Source organism: Staurois parvus, unplaced genomic scaffold (genome assembly GCF_062004578.1).
Source record: "Staurois parvus isolate SC_StPar_1 unplaced genomic scaffold, SC_StPar_1.0 ptg000336l, whole genome shotgun sequence".
In the NCBI taxonomy this organism is placed as follows: domain Eukaryota; kingdom Metazoa; phylum Chordata; class Amphibia; order Anura; family Ranidae; genus Staurois; species Staurois parvus.
In genome coordinates, this window is record NW_028318132.1 from 5,429,828 (window position 1) to 5,450,640 (window position 20,813).

The 20,813-nt window shown below is 39.0% G+C and overlaps 1 protein-coding gene across 3 annotated transcripts in view; it reads left to right on the top strand.

The window, feature by feature from the left end:
* SEZ6L (seizure related 6 homolog like) overlaps positions 1 to 20,813 on the top strand; it is a 570,023-nt gene that overhangs the window by 402,095 nt on the left and 147,115 nt on the right. For all 3 annotated transcript variants that reach the window (XM_089684123.1, XM_089684122.1, XM_089684124.1), the window contains 3 exons: positions 5,412 to 5,597; positions 8,178 to 8,343; positions 18,512 to 18,666. In XM_089684123.1, coding sequence (XP_089540249.1) covers positions 5,412 to 5,597; positions 8,178 to 8,343; positions 18,512 to 18,666 — 507 coding nt within the window. The remainder of the gene's footprint in view (positions 1 to 5,411; positions 5,598 to 8,177; positions 8,344 to 18,511; positions 18,667 to 20,813) is intronic.

Below are 20,813 nucleotides of genomic sequence, written 5' to 3' on the forward strand. Positions count from 1 at the left end.
TTCTCTTCCTAGTTAGCTGTGATTGGCCCACAGCTGTCACATGATACATGGGGGCCAATCACAGCACCCTGTACCATGTGACCAGCTCCAGCCAATCACAGATCACTATCCAGAGCTGTCAAAACTTGACAGTTCATGAATGGGTTCTGACAGCAAGCTTCGCATTGCAGGAGAAATTATCTTTATTTCTCCTGCAAAGCAAAGTGTAAAAAAAAATCCCTGATCACCCCTCCCCCCCCCCCCCCCCACACACACACACAGTAGTACAATGTTACTATGGTAACTTTGTACTATTCTGATAAAAGTATTTGAAAAAAAATAATGAAAATGTTAAAAAAAAAACATATTGAGAATTTTTTTACACTTTTTTAAGAGGTTTTTTTTAACTACTTGCCAACCGCTTACCCGCACTTTGCGGTTGAGCAGGAGCTCTTAGCAAAGCGATGTAATCATGCATCGCTTCCTATTTTGGGGTGTGAACACACCTGTGCTCCCCACTGCCCCCCCACAAATCGGTCCAGGGAGAGAAGAGAGAACATGGCACCGAGTAAAAGCACCACTACATTTTACACGCATGCGTTAGATTAGCACATTTAACCCTTTGATAGCCCCTATTAACCCTTTGATCATCCCGTCACCCAGCCAGTGCCATTAGTACAGTGTCAGTATATAGAATTTGTCACTGATCACTGTATTTCTGCCACTAGCAACATCAGATAGCGTCAGGGTCAGTAAGCATCCCTCTTAGCCAGGGTCAGCTAGCGTTAGATTGCCTGCACACTATCACACTCACGCTATAGGTCGCTGATCACTGCCATTACTAGTTTAGTGTTTGTACAGATCAATATATTGATCATGAACAGAACTATACTAGTGCCTCCTTTGTATAGTGTCCACAAAAATGCAGTTAGCAGGATCGTCCCCGTTCACTGCCAGCACTAGTGTTTAGCCCCTCTGCTGCTATTCACGTTAGATTTCTATCAATTGATTTTGGACCAAGGCAATTTATACGCAACAATACATGGCCGCCCAAACAAATTCAGCTCTTTCCAGACAATTCGCATAGAAACCTATCACGGTTTCTGAATTTAAAACTCTTTTGGGCCTAACCCTCAACATGAGCATTACAAAAAGATTGAATTCCGGTCATATTGTTCCACAGAGCCAATTCATCGTATGCCCATGTTCTCTACTGTTACATATATGCCCAACATGGACCAGCATGTGAGGTATAGCCACGAACATCATATCGAGGGCAATAATTTTATCTCTAGACCTCCTGTGTGAATATAAATTAGTGACCTGTAAAGGCTTTTAAAGTGTCACCTATCGATAATAAAAATGTATGTACTTTGTTGCCATTGCAAGGGCATGCGCAATTTTAAATCATGTCATGTTTTGTATTTATTTACTCAGCATAACATCATATTTTACATTTTATCAAACAATTGGGCAATATATTGTGTTTTTGTGCATTAAAATTCTAAAAAGTATATTTTTCCGAAACGATTTGCATTTGAAATATCGCTGCGCAAATATTGTGAGACGTAAAAAATTTCAACACAAACCATTTTATTCTCTAGGGCCTCTGCTTTAAAAAAATATATAATGTGTGAGGGTTCAAAAAATTTTCTAGTAAAAAACCTGTTTTTTCATGTGAACAAAAAGTGTCAGAAAAGGCTTGGTCTTCAAGAGTGGGTGATGTGTGGCACAAGCTTCTAATGTTGGCCCTGAAATGCCAGGATAGTAGAGGCAACCCCTCCAAATGACCCCTTTTTGGAAAGGAGACACTCCAAGGTATTTGCTAAGAGGCAACTAATTTGTTGTCACATGTTTTTGGAAAATGAAGAAAGAAAACAAAAAAATTATTTTTTCTTTTCTTTTTTTCTTATTCAAAACCCTGTGAATATAAATATGCTAATTCGACCAGTATAGTATATCCCCAATAATATATAATAAATCACACAAATATTGTCCAAAGATTTAATAAAGTCCTTCCAAAAACTATATAGTCACTCTTGTGTTAAATCCAAACCACAATCTTCATATTATGCCTTCCCAATGGCTCCTGTGGCCAAAAAGAAAACCTCAAAAAGAAGAAAAAAATCACATAGGTGTCCTTTTATGACACAGAGAATAGCTGTGATTCAGAGGATCACAGTTATTCTCTGGTCATTCACAGTTTATAACACTCAGGAGAACATGTTCAGCCCTTCACTGGAGATCTGTGTTCTCCCTCCAGATTCTCCAGCCCAGAGCTGGAGAATCAGAGGGACCACAAACTAAGCAGAGATAATTTACCTCTGCTTAGTAAACTGATCTTTTACTGTAATCTCATGAGATTATAGTAAAATCAGCTGTTTTCCAGCGTTTGGAGACCGTTCTCCCTTCGTTTGGAGAACTGATCTACATATGCTTCATAAACTGCATTCACAGGAGAACTGTGTTCTCAGAGAATGCCGGAGAACTGAGCAGCGATCTATTACTGCTGGTTCATAAAAGGACACCATAGTGCATTATCTTTGATAACCCTTTCTATAATACAAACTAAATAAACAAGTGTGATAAACGCAAAAAAGCATGCGTGATCACAAATAGTGAAAAAGTGAACGTGTCAAAAACGTGCCAGTGAATCAATCAAAGTGAAAAATTGTAAGTCCAAAACAACACGTGTAACACTGTGTCCACTTCTATAGTGTAAGGAGTGAATACCCTTGCCGAAAATGACAAATAATACGCCTTATAGCCACCCGGACAGGATCATTTTGCATAATCTGCTTCTACCAAAAAGATCATCACAGCCTAATAGATATGCTCAGGATGTCATACGAATACAGCAGCTTTCATGTTCCACCATCAATCTCCAAATTCCACCGATGCCCACCATGTATGGAATAAATTATAGTGTAAACCCGCAATACACAATTGAATATACTTTATTAAATCTGCTTACATATTAATTCCTCTTTAAAAACGCCTACAGAAGATGACCAGACCTCTAGGAGTCTCCTGGTGTCCTCCACATGTAATTCTGAGAGGAATTGCCAGATTCCAAGATGGCCGCTGGATCACTTCCAGTTCCGCTGTGCGTCTGACGTCACTTCCCTTGACGCGTTTCATCATCTGACTTATTCATAAGGGATCCCTTAAGCAGATTTAATAAAGTATATTCAATTGTGTATTGCGGGTTTACACTATCATTTATTCCATACATGGTGGGCATCAGTGGAATTTGGAGATTTGGAGATGGTGTGTCCTCCTATGACATAGTTTTGGTAAATCTAAAGGAGATCGTATAGAGACTGTACAATCAGATTGTATTATGTATGGCCGCCTTTATACACCAAAAATGAACTACAGTAGTTGCGCTTTTGGTTAATTGTAAACGACACACCAAACACAGAACAAGCATGCATTTTGCCACATGACAAAATGAGTGACAAATGCAGCAAAATGCACAGTAAAAAACATGCAACCAAAATGTCCCATGAGCTACTTTGCCATAGCACAACACATTAAAATCAACACTGAAAAAAAACGAGCCAAAAAACATGGGTTTCCTCTACTCTAGGTGTGAATGGGGCCTGAAAGTGAAATTGGTTTGTTTACAGAACAATGAGGCTCCAGTCACATCTGTGTGTTTCCAAACACATGGCAAACATGTGTGCTTTGCCATTTGTTTCACAAACATGTTGCAAATGCACATCGTGTTTGTGTTTTCATTACTTATTAAAGGCACCCCAAGTGTGACAAACGCACCAAAAACTGCATTATTGCACTATGCTCCACTCCACAAAAAGTTCTGGAGCTCCTCTGGGGCAATTGTTGCATATAAGGCGACACACCCTATCACGTCCTCTTCTGTGATGCAACAAGAAAGTGAAGGCTTCTGGGAGATGGCCTACAGCAGAGGTCGGCAACTTTAAAGAGGTGGAGATCTATCTAAACAACATGGGAGAAGTCAAAGATCATCGAGCATAGTGTCACCTCCTCACACCTGATTTAAAACTCTAATTGGCATACTCACGTGTCACAATCACACTCATTGCGCAGCAATCATGGGTTTAAATCACGTGATGACATATCGCCTCCTCACCACCTGTCAAATGCACTGGGATCACTTTGCAGAGGGGCAGAAGTGCCTACTGCAACTGTGAATGATTCCTTAGTTGTAATCAGCAGTGGCACCATTAGGGCTTGTTCACGTAAAGTTAGGGGTGGTAAAACCCTGTGGTTTAATCACAGTTTTACTGCCCCCCATTCCCTACCCCTTTTAGCTGATGAGACAGCAGCCAAAGGTGTACACCCACCGCAGCAGGAATTACATCCCCTGTTGCTTTTCATGGACACTACCACCTGTCAACCGAGACCCATTCAAGTAAATGGTCCACTCTGCAAGCGCCCTGCAACTGCATGCTTCTGCGGGGGCCAAGGGGTTAAAACACGTGGTGAGAAAGCAACACACTGCTGCCTGTTTAAACCCTTGTTTGCTGTACTGCACAAGGTTGCAGGGCAATTGAAGAGTGGCCCTTGAACGGGTCATACTTGGCAGGTACTACACCCACCAACCACAACAGGGTGTAAGAGCAACACTACAGAGGAGACATCAACTTATGTGTCTCTTGCTCCCTACTAGAGCTCCAACTTTACAAGTAGTTCCTCTATATTGTACTCTGATGCTCTGGGATGGAGTTTCAGCAAGCCCAGATCGAGATCTACCAGTCACCTTTCAGAAATCTAATGGTTGTTGACCCCCGATCTACAGGAAGTGAATGCTGAGAGACGATCTACAAGAATTGATGGAATCTATAAATCATTTAAATAATTTAAATAAACTGACAATATTTTAATCCTTCTGTGCATAAGGTAAGTGAGAGAAAAGCACATTGAGATGGCTGGGCACGAAATAGCATTGGAAAGCGTTTCTGTTTATTATGAAAAATTAAATTCTGCCCAAAAAATGTGAACTTATCCTTTAAGAATGATGCAGAGTCCATAGTCCAAGTGCTATTTTCACCCCCTAACCTAGATTAAACGAGAAGTTGGGAGAATTTTAAGAGAATTTCCAAGTTTCTCGATGTTGGGCTTTCATGAAATTCATGTGACACCACAGTAACACTATTAGCAACACTAAGAAAATCCTTAAACACCGCTGCTTGCAAGGAGATTTAGATGATAAATGGATAGAGCAGCTTTTGGATATACAGAAGCATAGATTTGGCAGAAAACCATATGGTTCTCTAAATGTACTAAAAGACCTAATTCAGTTTTTTGTATGGCTTTGTAAAAGTTGCATTATGCTGTAATTTTTTGGGAAGCTGTTGATTTGATAAATAAATAAGATATGTATTGTTTGAAATTATTATTATGTCTATCTCCTTGCTAATATGTAACTGTATTTGTATTTCAAGTTTTCATGCTGAGCTGCAGTTTTCCTAGAAGGCCAGATTATGGAGATGTAACAGTCATGGACCTGCATGCTGGGGGAACAGCACATTTTCATTGTTACATGGGATATGAGCTGGAAGGCTCCAGGAACCTCACGTGTATCAACTCTTCAAAACCACGCTGGAGTGACAAGGAGCCCATCTGCTTAGGTAGGTCATGAAACATATATATATATTTTGGAAACCAGCCACAAAGTTATGCCATGGTGTCAGGTAACCCCACAGCATTGAAAGGAACACATGGAAAGTCCACAAGCCAGTTGCAAGAGTTTTCTTATCTAAATTTTATATTTGACAACAGTGAAGTCCAACATTTTTTCCCAATCATGCTACATAAGCAAACCAAAAAAATCTAGTCCTCAAACGTACAGTTATGTCCAGTAATAATAGTGCTTGCCTGGCTTTCACACCCTCAAACAGTGTGGTTCTCCCTGTCATTTTCTCCCATACAGCATTTATATGAGATCAGGTGGTAGATGGATCTATAGCAGTGCCCGCTGCTTTAGACACTTCAATAAAAACAGGGATTCTTTGTTGCATAATCACCCTGGAAGAAACATGGGCACATATATTATACATATAATCACAAGATAACATTTTTGAAACACTGCTGAAATTGTTTGCACAAAGTGCCATTCAAAAAGATCTAATTCAAATGTTCAAATAAATGAGGAAATAATATCTATCACTTCCTAAGACATGAACACAATTGAACCACCATCCATTTCATCCAGGTAATATCGCTCTACAGAAAGCTTTCTTTAATATCAGTTAATTACTTTGACATTTTATGTAGATGGATAATGAGAAATAAAATAGCTTGGCAAAGGTGTTGTTAAAATACCAATTCTGTCATTTTGTTAACACTATTAATATCAATAATCTACAAAAATAATACTTGCCTATATTTGCTAGATATAGGAAAAGCACTCAATTTTACTCTTTACTATACATTTAAGATTCATGGTTTTCTGTCTTTAATCTCATTGATATTCATCTGCCACTACAAGTGAGGCCACCAATTGTACACCAAATGTGCAGTTATACCTTAATGATATATAGGCAACATATACAGTACCTGCCAGACCTGTATCCAACCTTATAGCAAATACTGTATGTATGTTTGAATCTTCCCATACCTGACACAAATAAGCAAATAAAACAATCTGAACATAGGGATTTAAATTAAATAAATGAGACTGGCTTGAAAATCAACTTTTTAATTGTCCAACTTCTTCAACTAAGCTGGAAGCTGGAAGGGATTAAGAAGCAGAAATAATTAGGTGATTACATATAAAACCATATCCTGAGTAGGAAACAAGAACATGCAGCGACTGTAAAACCTGTCAGATTATGCTATTACAATTGTTATTATTGCTATCTACAATGTAGAACCAGCGTATTCCATGGAATATTCCATGACATCATAGAGAAATATTGCTCTCTTTGGGGGTGTCTAGCTGCATGGACATCCTGTTCACAGGTTATGGAATGAGGGAGTGTGAAATTAATATTTGGATTTGGAAGATGTCTCCACTTTTGCAGACATTGTACTCTATTATGGTGGAGAAGTGTAAGGTCATTTTCTAGAGTTGTGCAATTTACTGGGCAATCTGCTGTACATACCTGTCTTCATTTAAAGTCATGCATTATGGGTAGTGAACAAAAGAATGAGACTCTGGATGCAGTTTAAGAAGAGGTGTCTGGGCTTATATTTCCGGATACACTAGGTGAGGATATTGGCAGTCTGGGAGTATCACAGGAGGAAGCAGGTATTTAATTATATTGAAGCCTGTTTGCCAGTTGTTTGGGAGTATCTTACAAAGATGTCCTTGGAGGTTTCCTTGAGAACTCAGGTATGCCATGATTATCTAAATAATTACTTAGAATTCTCAGGTTGCCAGGTTCTCGGGTACAGGTTGTGACTGAACAAAGTAAAATTTGGGTTGGCCTGTTCAACCTGCTTACCTTGCAGCTACAACAAGACTAGATGTTTAAAAGGAATAAATTGAACTATCAAGGAACCTATTAGCCACAGAAAGAAACATTTATTAGAACAGAAACATAGTTTTAGAATGAAATGAGAGCATTACTTGCAAAAATCAAAGAACATGAGAGTAGGGTTGAGCATAATTTCCAAAAATGTAGGCAACAATTGGAGTACTGCTACAAAATTTCACAATGAAGTCAATAGAGAAAGGGGCATAAGGTGTTTTTTGCTGGTTTTAAGCATGTGATGGTCTTTAAATGGCTCCTTTAAAAGTTTCAGGACCTATTCAAGAAAACATGAATGGTAAATCTGACTAAGTAAGGATTGGGGTGTCGGAAACTGATGGCTTGTATCTTCCTATGTAGCAATCTTGCATGAAACCATGGTGATTTTTGCAAAGATAGATGTGGTGCTGCATCCTATATTTGATCTTAATTATATAAAGACAAAAAAATGTCTATCAGAATGAAAGGATTATAATTGGGAGCTTGTGGGATTTTTCAGCAGAATCAGTGTAGTAGAACACTGAATTTATTTAAAATCCAACTGGCTGTGTAGTGTGGCAGAGGTGTGTTAATCACAAGATTGGCTACAAATCTTTTGTCGGGAAACCTGGTAAGCATTCATGTATTTTGGCAGTGTTTTAAATTGCATTCCTTGAGTTTCACTTTGAAATATTCATGTTTTTAGGTTGTATTTTAACAATATACTTCATAAGTATCATTTCATTATGCTTTTAGCCCCTTGTGGAGGAAGAATACAAAATGCCACTGTTGGACGAGTGCTTTCCCCAAACTTCCCAAGTAACTATAGCAACAACCTCTTCTGTGCATGGACAATTGATGCACCAGGAGGACAGAAATTGCACTTGCATTTTGAGAAGTTCATTTTGGCTGAAAAAGACAGGTACAATTGCTTAAATCTTTTTGTCTTGTATGGTTCTTCAATGGCACTTAGTTTTCCTACTGATCTACAATGAATCAACATCATTCAGCCTAGCTCTGATTTTATAAAGAACCGTATTCATCTTTTGAGCCTAAATTAGGCTATTAAGGTAAAGTATGATATACTGGACTACAAATTTTGAATCATATATTTGACAATTAGTCCAAACATGTACCATGTGCACAGCCATTATGTTTTTGTAATTTTAAAAAGACCAGAACAATATACAGTATTTAACCATAAAGTTTACTTACAGGCAAACTTTTTGTATAGTAGGGAGGGGTTTGCATTGTCTCTACTGCAACCATTCTCATCTGGGCTAAAAACAATGGAATATTTCTCACCAGAAGGAGAGGAGAGGGGATAGGGAAGACCAGTTCCAGTGACAATTGTCATTTCTCTTGCAATTTGTTATGGCTCCAGGACAGGAAACAAAGAGATCTCTTTAGGGGCACAGGGAGGGTAAACAAAATGTTAACTTTAGATATACTTACAAATTAGTGTAAGTTGATCTATATTATGTATTAATTACTCTTCCACTTATGTTTATAGACATCAGAGAACAGTGTGACATGAACACCTGATCTTCCAGTTTAACAATGTTTTTTGGTCTCAATAAGCATACCTCTTGCAGGTGGAAGGGAACACATACAGCTCCCATGGCTTATTTCTCAAGAAAGAATAGCAATTTGGAACATTTCTCAATGTGTCTGATTTCTATCTCTTCTGAAAATGGTCCAGAGGTACTGCCTGAGGCTACTCCATATACATTAGGCCAGTGTTTGTCAACCTTTGTGACATCTGGACCTACCAATTTGTTTTTGCAAAGCTTCCCTGCCCTAAAAGTAAAAAATACAGTAAAATTAATTTTAAATTAGGTAATCAAATTATAATTCAGGGGAACTCCAAATATTGCTTTGAGCAAATAACTAGAGACAAAGGGACATAGCATCGGAAAGTGCAAATAAATGAATCTCTTAATCTATTTCTAAACACATCCCTTAATACACTGTAAACAAAACAGAATGACATTTTCAATTTCAGAAGTGTATGGGTAATCACTACTAATATAATTAAAGTGATTTTGAACACTCAAATTTAAACACTTTAATTAATATAACAAACATGTCATACTTACCTGCTCTGTGCAATGCTTTTTCACAGTGCGGTCCTGAATCTCCTCTTCTGGGGCCCCCTGCCGGAACTCTTCTTGGTGTGCCCCCATATTAAGCCACTTGCTATGGAGGCACACATGCGGGTTTGCTTCTGAGATGCACTTCTGAGATGTGCCTCTATACAGTATACGTGGCTTGACCTGCTCCCTGCTCTCTGCTCACACTATTTGACTGGCAGTAACAGGAGCCAATCACTCTCACTGCTGCCTGAGTCCATGTGAGAAGAGGAAGAGAGGGGAGCGAAGACCTGGATCACTGACTGGCTTAGGTAAGTGTTTATAGATGGGGAGGAGGGAAATAGTTAGTGGGGTGTTTTTTTACCATAATGTAGGATATGCATTAAAGTGGTTGTAAGGGCTCAAGGTTTTTACCTTCATGCATTCTATGCATGAACGTTAAAAAAACCTTCTGTGTGCATCAGTTTCCCCAGCCCCCCTAATACTTACCTAAGCCCCAACACGATCCAGCGATGTGCACGAGAACCTCAGCTCTACGGGCCTTTGCCTCCTCATTAGCTGAGACAGCAGCAGCATCCATTGGCTTGCGCTGCTGTCAATCACAGCCAGTGAGCCAATGAGAAGACAGAGGGGGCAGGGCCGGGCTGTAGTTCCATATGTGAATGGACACACAGCGGCTCAGGAGAGCACCTGCTCAGGTGCCACATAGCAAGCTGCTTGCTTTTGGGGCACTCAACAGGAAGGTGGAACCAGGAGTGCTGGGGACCTGAGAAGAAGAGGATCAGGGCTGCTCTGTGCAAAACCACTGCACAGAGCAGGAAAGTATAACATGTTTGTTGTTGAATAACAAAAACTGAACCTTTAGTATCGCTTTAGGATAAATAAAAACAACAAGGCTTTAGAACTACTTTAAATATAAAGAGAGAGGCTTCAGGTATCCATTGGAAACCTCCTGAGAAATTCAACTGATACTAATATAATAACCAATACATATCAAATTCTTTATTAACACCCTACAGTTAGAAAAACCCCAAAAATGTGACAAGTAGACTTTTAAGACAGCCATACACTGACATTTAAAAAAGTTACAAATAGTTATATATATAACCAACATTCAGCCCAGAAATTTAGAGGCTTATCTTACAGGGACCCTCAAGGCTGCGGGGCCTTATATGAGTTAATTAATGTTTTTAAATATTAGTGTATGGTGCCTTAAAAGTTTGCTTGTCACATTGTTTTTTTTTTAGTTTTCCTCATTATACATAGGATGTGGCACCTCCTTATATAGTCCCACCTAATATCCTTAATGCTAAGACCTTACAGTTGTACTACTAAAATTAAACTCCATAAATTATTAGTAGTTATTATTTATTGGTAGAAATGATATTAGAAAAACATAACACTATAATAATAATCAATGTCTGTGCAGTTATTTTTTTTGATTTTGTAGAAGTACGCTCTGGTTAGCCATGGCACGTAGATGTGAACAGCCCACTCGCTGATATACAGTTTGATTTTTTCAGTGATGTTCAGAGTGAGATTTCTCTGTGGCCCCTGATAACTGGCATGTCAGTGGCCCATCTATTATCCAGCAGGTCTTTTTTCTGAAATTCTGAAAAGTTTGATCCAACTTGTCTCATTCCCAGGACAGAGGGCATAGTCACTTCCTGCTCCCTCTGCAATAGAAAGCAATGAAAGGTAGGTGTATCCTGGGTGTAGGGGAGATGCTGACATCCATATACTGGGCTCCACCATACACAGACACAGCACCCTGAAGCAGAAATTACTCATATAAGGCCCCGTAGCCTTGAGGGGCCCTGTAAGATAAGCCTCTAAATTTCTGGGCTGAAGCTCATTCTATGCTGCCTTTCACTTCAAACAAGGGCCACTGATAAGGGATATAAGTACACCAGACTGTCAAGGTATCTGTAGAGTTGGTGCTGACTGTTTAAACTTTGTGTAATTACCTGGTTAGTAGATAGCAGTTGAAAACGAAAATGTGGAAAGTACTATATTCTTGCTAAACTACTCTTCAACCACCCAATAGCTAGTCTATAAGGTAGGTGCCAATAGGATCCATACAAAGAGGGTGCAGGCATGTAAGAAACCAAATATTTATTGAAAAAAGAAACAAAGTCTCATTTACAGAACAGTAAGCATCTGTGGGCACACATAGGTATCCACAGTCAAGATGCCTCAGGGTTTGGAGATTTATTTCCCTTTTCTCAAGCTTCCAAAGGCTTGAGAAATAGACAGGGCCCTCAAACACATTGCCATTCCAGCATAGGAAGCCCTTTCACTGCAAAGTACTCCAGTAGCTGTTGGCACCAAATGTGTCAACCAGTGAGAAGGTTCACAGCAGTAGTTCTGACATTGTATGATACAGCCTGATGGTCATCTCCTAACTCCGGAGCATCTTTGCACACTACATGGTGGATACCTCTGTATGCCCAATTCTCTTTAAGGGAGATATTGTTTCTTTTTTTTAGTAAATATCCAGTTTAATACATGCCTGCACCCTCCTTGGTTTTATCTACTTTGCACTGGTTGGATCATTACTGATCCCAGAGGAGGTGCAGGAGATATAGTGGTCATCACCAGGGATATTCTAAGGACATTATGGACTGAAAAGAGTAACAGGGTTGTACAGGTTAGGTTATGTGCACTATTTGTATGTTCTTTTTGTGAGGTAGGTGCTGCCTAGATGACAGGCAGGCACACAAAGTAGAAACAATCAGTGCTGAAAGGAAAGCAGGCAGTACCAATACAAGGGGGTCACAAGTAGAAAATAACCACTGGTTCTGCAAAGACTATGACAGCTCTTCAGAATCACTACATTAGACTGACACCCAATCTGACCAAAAATTTAATGTCTGTGGTGCAACATGAATAAATGAGCAGAACAGTTCACAACAGTTGTTAAAAATGAAAAAAAAAAAAAATTTTTACAACGCTTTGGCATGTCAATAATGAGCTGAATAATTTTTGTGACAGCAAGACCTTCTACCCACATCTCTCACTGTTACTCCTCTTTCTTCTGCTGCCAGAGAAAAGTGTGGGACAAATCTTGATTGCTGTAGGCAGTTGTGGATTTGGGAAAGCTATTATTCTGCCAGTCAGAGGGAGGAGATCTTTATGCAGATAAAAAAAATGGAACAATATATTATTTTTGATGATAGGATTCACAGATACATTCATGTGATGTATGCAGAGCAGAACTGTAATGACAGCTGCTGCTTGTCTGGCAAGTGAGCCATTTAAACTAATTAGAGTTATTTCAGGTAACTAAAAAGACTGCTTAAATAGGTGGAACATTTGTACTGTTATTGCCTAACAAAAATTGGGCTAGTAGGAGTTAACCCTTAACTTCAACAAAACTTATAGACTGTGCTGGTTCTTGCAAAGGTTCTTGCAAAACAGGTTACAGTCAGTGTTTTGTACTAATCTAGTATTTGAATTTTATAGAGTGAAGGTGCCACGGTGAATGGCGCCCATCATGAAAGAGGTATGGCAAATACCACTGCTGGCTTGTTTATCATCCTCACCACTAGCTTCAATGCCTATGTGAAAGCAAATAGTGCTTTCACAGATAGATAGATAGAGAGATAGATAGATAGATAGATAGATAGATAGATAGATAGATAGATAGATAGATAGATTAGAGTAATTAAAGTGTTACTAAACCCACAACAGTAAAATCAGTCTGTATATGCAGTAAATCATGCTTGTTATACTCACTGTGGAACCTAAGGGGTTAGTCCTCCACATTGTGTAAAAAGGCTGTTTGATCCTGTCTTCTCTGATTTTCCCCTTCTTCTACTGTTCCCAATCCATCTGCTGATAGAACAGAGCCTTGGGGGCAAGCTGCACATGTTCAGTTTGGTGTATTTTTCTAGAGTTTTTTTTTCTTGCAAAAACGCATGTGATCAGCACAGGGCCAATCAGCACTGTCTAGGTAGAGGGTTAGGGGTTATGAGCCTCATAGGACAATCAGAGGAGAATGAAAACTCCTCCCACAAGCATTAACCAGTGCTCTGCTGTACACTGATAGAAGTCACCAAACTGCTCTAACTGCTGATGAGAAAAGGTTTTTAGCAGTTTATATTTACTTAAATAATTGCATGTTCTGTGTACTGTGGGAGACCAGATATAGTGAATGCAGGGTCATGGGTTTAGTAACACTTTAAATATAGTTTTTGAATATTCATTTGAAGCATAACAGTGCTTTGCTTCCCTGTAGAAGTGAATAGAAAAAGCCTTGTGCAAACTTTTAGTCACTCTGGTAGAAGCTAAGGGTTCCCTACAATATTCTAATATTCTAGTCCCGTGCATATATTTTTCAATATGTGTAACAACCAAAAATATAATTCAAAAAAGTCCACAATCTAATGGATAAATATCCAAAAACGTATAAATTAATATGTGTGTACTCTTGTGATCCACCATGATATGTCTTCACCAGGTGGCAAAGGGAAAACAATGCTCACTCACAGGACCTTATTGACTCATTATTATTCAGCAGGTCTATGTGCACTTTGGGTACACCGAGCCTTCTCCCCATCCAGTCTCCACTAGTCATCTTCCACTGGAGTCAGAACAATTCTGAAAATGGTCTATGTACCAGTGGTCCTTTTACCATATCGAGGAAACATTGAGAAGTTGTGCCGAAAGTTTAGGAGGAACACTGGACTCAGTAAAAACATTCTGGATTCTAACCAAAATGCACATAGACCTGCTTAGCAATAAGGGATCAATAAGGCATTGTTAGCTTTGTGCCACGTGGTGAAGATGTGTGGTGGATCACATATTAATTAATGTTTTGTGCTATGTATTCATTAGATTGTGTGGTTTTTACACATATGTGACCATATTAAGAAATATATTTACGAGACTATTGCAATATTGTATTATTGCACTTATAGGATATATGTATGATTTATTTATTTGATATTTATTTAGCACCCCTTTTTTAAATTCACAATTACACTGAACTTCTTTTGGAGCACAGTAGCCACTAAGCTAGTGTTTTTCTGTTCCAGTGATGACTAGAACACAATCAAGCTTCTAGACACACAGCTTTTTTTCACAGGGGAGATAACCTCCAGTCCTAAGTGCCAGCCCTGGACCTTAAACCAGGCATAGCCATATCAATAGCTATTTTCCCCAGTGCGGGGGGGGGGGGAATCCAATGGTCTTTCTCCCTTGAAGGGACTAAGCTAAAGAATCATTCTGGAACAATGCTGTTTAGTCAAAGGCTAGTCAAAGCAGCTGATGACAAACTCACCAGTGGTAGGCCAGCTGACAAAACAGACAGAACTCCTGGCCCCACACCCCTCATACAGGCCTCTGGAGCCTGCTCCACTTTTAGTACCAATTTTAGGGCGAGGTCTTACAAAAATACAAAACACCTCACAGAAAAAGAGCTGGGAACATTTTTTGAATTATTTTATAAATTATATCACTTTTAGTGGGGTCATAAACAAATGTATCAATCCCTAACACATTATAGTAGAACTATAGGTGAAACTTTTTTTTCAATTTTGGATAGAGCAAGGGTGGGTTATAACCCCTGTCAGATTTTTTTTTCATCATCTGTGTCCCATTATGAAGATTTCCCTTCACTTCTGCTCCCATAGCCAAACAGGAAGTGAGAAGAAATCCTAGCAAATTTTACTTTCACTTTCAATGAAAATGGTAAACAGGACACATAGAGAGGGTGGATCTCCTTAATTGGGGCACAGACAACAAAAAAATTTACAAGCATTCGAATCCATCTCCACTGTCCAAAACAAAAAAAAGGTTTTGCCTTCAGTTATACTTTAAATTTACTTTGAAAAGTTATAATTCCACTTTACAACACACAGAGTACATTTGTAGCACCCTCCTAGTTTACCTTGGGGAGACAGGGGCTGAGCAGCAGCCCAGGTGTAATAGCCAGAGAGGGTTCAAATTGTGGCCAGGACTGGGAGTCTCTGCAGGCCAGCCCCTCTGGAATGTCCCCCTGCTCTAGGGCTTTTGGAGGAAGACCTTAGAGGCAATGGGTGGATTTGAGGAGTGGCTGACTGCAATAAAAGATTGGCAAGGGAGTGGACCCTTTATAAAGTGTTGCTGCCTGCTCAGAGGCAAGAGTGTGGAGTGTGGGAGAGGAGTTGGGTGGAAGAAGGAGAAAGGACGATGTGAGGCTGAGGGAGGAGGCTGCCAGGAGGCCTAGTGGGATGGGGCCTGCTTGTGAGCCTGGAGCTGGAAAGGTGGAAAGCTTGGAACTCAATGACCCCCTGAGAGAGGACCACCTGTATTGTAGGGAAGGAGCAACTCAGCTGATAGGCCTGGTAGCAGAAACTAACCCACGTGCAGTACAGGAGAGGATCTGAGTGAGTACATCTACACCCCTGGGCGAATAAGGGAAGGAGTACTCTGGTGGGAAACCGGATTGTGACCCTACCTGTGACTGATCACCTATTTAAAGGGACAGGAACCGGATTGCCCTGCACAGGGATACCTTCAAATTGCTGGGTGAAAAGGAGAAGTTCATCTAGGGTCTGGGGTGGAATATCAAGGAGATGCTGGCTAGCTCTCTAACAGAGACTGTGCTGCAGAGAAATCTTGTGAACAATTCCAGGAAGTGTGTCCTCAGTTACTGGTTCCCTTGGGCCTCCTATATGCCCCTTACCATATCCTAGTTCTAAATACCCTTATTAAACCTATAAAACAAAGCTCAAGGACTGATTTCTGACCCTGGGTGCAAGCTTGTGTGGAGAATGCAGATTGCCTGCCTATGCAGGACTATAGGGGGACCCAAAACCTTAGCAACCCCCAAGGGGGTAGTGCTACACATTTTATACTAATACTTGTTTTTATACTAAGATGTAAATCCAATGTATACCAACTCCTGTATCTATTCATCATGCTTTATACAGTTTTAGAATTCTGCTTTTGTCATTGCAAGGTAAGGTAGCTAATTAAGCTAGCTTGTTTTACATATTGCAGATTGCTGCAAATCAATAGTGATTACTGAGCATCACCAACTAAAAGCAGGTCTTAAGTACAAACTATACTGTATGTGCCAGACTTAAACTGCTAAACAAGCTTTTTCATACATCTTATTACAAAATAGGTCACATTTTCTGCATGGATTCATGCCATCAAAATTGAATGTTTTCTGCATGTTTTTTATTTTATGAAAAATAGCAAACCAATCTTTTCCTTATATCCCTTAATCCTAATTATTCAAAGGCACCAGGCTGCATCCACATTTTATCAAATATGATTGAAAGAAGCAGGCATGCTCATTTGTGCTTTATACTGACCTTTCATTATTTCTACTATGGATGTTTGCCCTGGCTTAATGGCACTTGTCAATGCACATATTGAGGGTGTTTGCTGCCAACACTGAACGCAAGGTAAAAAGACACTTCCTACTCACTTGTGTTGCCTGAAACAGATACATGCCTCACTAATAATAAGTAAAGTCAGAGCTAAGCAAGTGGTGCTTGCTCAGTTAACTCAGCTTATCTACTTTGCTCAACAAGATGGTGAAGAAATACCAAATGACTCGGAACTCATATTTAAAAAAAGATCCTCCACACCACCACACCTTAAGATGCAAAAAAACCAAAAATTATCAAAATTATAATTCATCGATTAACACCCTATTGCAGCTGGACACTGTAATATGTTCCCACACCAAAAAATCTAACATGAGTGAAAGTTCAGTGTAGCACAATTAATTATGAAATAACACCTTATTGCTCAACCAAGGTTTACCTTGTTTCACCATTATTCACAAGGTATGAATAGGACTTAATTTCGTTCCAAAAATGTTGTAGTCGAGCAAACATTACAGATTTACAAAAGGAATCATTCCTTTATTGCACTTTAAGATCCAAGGTGCTGTCTCTACAGAGATGTGATAAAGCAAGATTTTATAAAGAGAGTGAAAAATTAGTATAGACAGTAGATCCTACCTTCTTTTCCATTTCCATTTCCACTCAAAACATCCCTTGAGTATGATTTCCTAATTGGAGGCTTTATTGGACTTTGTTCAAGAACCTTGGATCTTACAAATTTGATCAGTAATAATGGAATTATGTTTAAAAACATCCCTTGCCTATGGAACACCTAGGTGAAGTAGGGGGTTAGCACACCCCAGTTACATCCAAGTGGAGGAATGCTCTGTCAATTTGGACTGGACTGGGGACAGGATGGAGAGACCTCTCTCAGACCAGGATATGCAAATATCAGGATTGCACACTCTGTCAGATCACAAGATGGAGAGCTAAGAGTCTTCCTTTTTCTAGCTCTCTGATAAATGATAGTAGTAACTCAGGGTGATGAGACCTGTGAGTCCTGGTATGACAAAGATCTGGATTGGATATATGAAACAGTAGTGCCACTGACTGCCAATGTTAATGGCATGTTTTGCAATGGCGCTCAACAGGAATTGCAGAGGCACACAAAAACCATTGGTGTCAGTGGCAATGGGAGGAAAAGTCTCTGCTATTTTTGTAGTGAGCTGCCCTTACCTTGGCTTGCTGCCCACATATTGTAACAATTGCCCCTTTTGTTGTCCATGTATTACAATTCCCATTTTGTATCCCATGTATCCTAGAAATTGCTTATTTGTTGTCAGCATATTTAACAATTGCTAATTTGTTGCCCATGTATTACAATTATTGCCTGTTTGTTGCTGTGTATTGTAATAATTGCCGATCCGCAGTCCATATATTGTCCTCATCATCATTTTGTGGCATACTATTGTCATCATTGCTATGTATTTTCATTTTACTACTGTTCAGAGGACCAGATCACTATAATGTAAACCCCAGCAGGCTTTTCAAACTACATAACTGTTACATCATACACAGCATTCCATATGTTTATGTGGTTTCCTTTTTTTTGCATCACATTCCATATATAAAGATTGCCATGTATACGAAGATTGCAAACTGTATTGTAGGGCCAAGAAGGCAGTGTAATATTTCATTTCATATTATACAGGTTGGCTGTGTACAGCAATGGAAAGATGCTCTTTGATTCAGCAAAAACAGAGACTGTGTCGTTTGAAGGTCTTATTAGTGAAGGGTCCTGTATTAGGATTGAATTCTCCACAGATGAGACCAAGACAGCTCCTGGATTCAATATTCGTTTTGAAGGTAAATTAAAACACGCAATGAAATACTTATGCCCTTTAAAAAAAAAAGCGCTTCTCCCATGATGCTCAATTTGGGGTGATGCAAGTTGAATCTAATTAAGCTCATTCATATAAATATTTTATAAGAGAAGAAGCAGTGTGTTAAAACACAGATAACATGTTGAATGTAGATTTTAAAGCTTAAAGCAGTAATGAACCCAAAAGCAAACAATTATTATACTTCAGCTTACCAATTCTTAGATGTGAAGGCTATATTAGTTTCTTTTTTAGGCTTCCTTTCTTATATGTTGTTTTTCAACAGAAAAGCTCTTTTGCATTTACAGAGATGAAGCAGACCGTTTAACACTCGCAGGGGTGCTTAAAATGATCAGCTTTTATTTATTTTTGTTAAACATTTATCACAAAAGGAAAAACTGTTTGCTGCAACTGATTATAAAGTAGTAGCTGGAGCTTGGCTTTAAATTGTTTCTGTTTTTAAAACTGCTAGTACTTCTAACAATCCCCTCCACCCAGACTGATAATGTTGCTGTCCAAATCTGCCCCCTGTGCTCATTCGTCCAGAGTGGTTTTCAGGAGGTGTGTTACTGGCCAGATCACCAGGTGAAAGCAGAGAGTAAAAAAAGAAATCAAATGCAGCCACCACATCTAATGATTGGAAAGCTGCAATATATTAAATTTTGGGGATTTTTTGTTTAATACTGCTTTACAATTGGGCAAGGGCTTATACTGTATACTATATTATCCAGATGCAAAATAATGTGTGTCAGTTTACTGCTGCACTTCAAATATTAACTTTGTCCAATGAACTACAATAATGTTTCAGAAATAAGGAAATGACTGTTGACCCTATGTGTTATTTACATTACAATGTTACTTACGCAGCTATACATTTACTTTACAAAATGTAATGGCTCTTTTGGCTTTGTGGGTAACGCATGATGATGGAAAACATCATAATACTACTCGTATACTGTATAGATAGATAGAGAGATAGATAGATAGATAGATAGATAGATGAAATACAGATAGATAGATAAATGGATAGATAGATAGATAGATAGATAGATAGATAGATGGATAGATAGATAGATGGATAGATAGATTACCATACATTGCCTATAGTTAAAAATTGAATGACGATGTCCACCAAGAATATTCTGCTAAGCATTAGGTGCAATATCATACAAAGCACCTTTACCCATTTTGCCCAGCCACTCCACCCCAACCCACCCCATTCCATCACACTGTGCTTGGCTAGCTCACTCTTCCCTACCCCAGATGTACAGTATGTGTGCCTCATTCTCCTTCATTGGGTGAGTTACTTTTTTTTTTGCACTAACAGTTAAATTTAGGGGAAGATTTACTAAAACTGGTGAACTCAGAATTTGGTGCAGCTGTGCATGGTAGTCAATCAGCTTCTAAATTCAGCTTGTTCAATTAAGATTTGACAATAAAACCTGGGAGATGATTGGTTCCTATGCAGTGCTGCACCAGATTTTGCACCACGCAGGTTTAGTAAACCAACCCCTTAGGGTTTACTCCCTTCTTCTAAGGCCTAGGCAGTACTGATACACAAAGATTCTAGCAAAATGTTTAGAGAAAATCTGCTAAACCCTATGTGTATTGGTACAGTTTGGACCTTAAAAGAAGGGGATATAGCCCAAAAGCTTTTCCTGAAAATATAATTGTTAGGCTCCATGCACACTAGTGTTTTATTTAAACTCAGTAAATGTTGGGGAAAAATGCTTGATAAAAATTGCTGGTTGTAGCGTTTTTAGTAGCTCTTTAGTAGCGTTCAGAAAAGTTTAGGAGCGTTAGAGTTTTATTAGCATTTTTACAGTACATGGAGGGAAAACAAAGCTAGAAAAAGGCTGTTAGGAGCATTTTAGTAGTGTTTAGCAGCATGTAGGAGAGTTTAGCATTTTTTTTCTGCTAAAACAAAGCTCCAAAAAGCTTTTTTTCTGCTCCTAGAAGTTGAAGCTCAAAAAATGCTAATAGCCTAAAGTAGTGTGCATGGACATATAGGATAACACTATTTAGCTTCTAGAGCAGAAAACAATATGCTGATAATAGCTTCTAGGAGCTTAAAAAATGCTAATGTGCATGGAGCCTTAGCTCGATGCACTTTTGTAAGATCCTAGAAGCTAA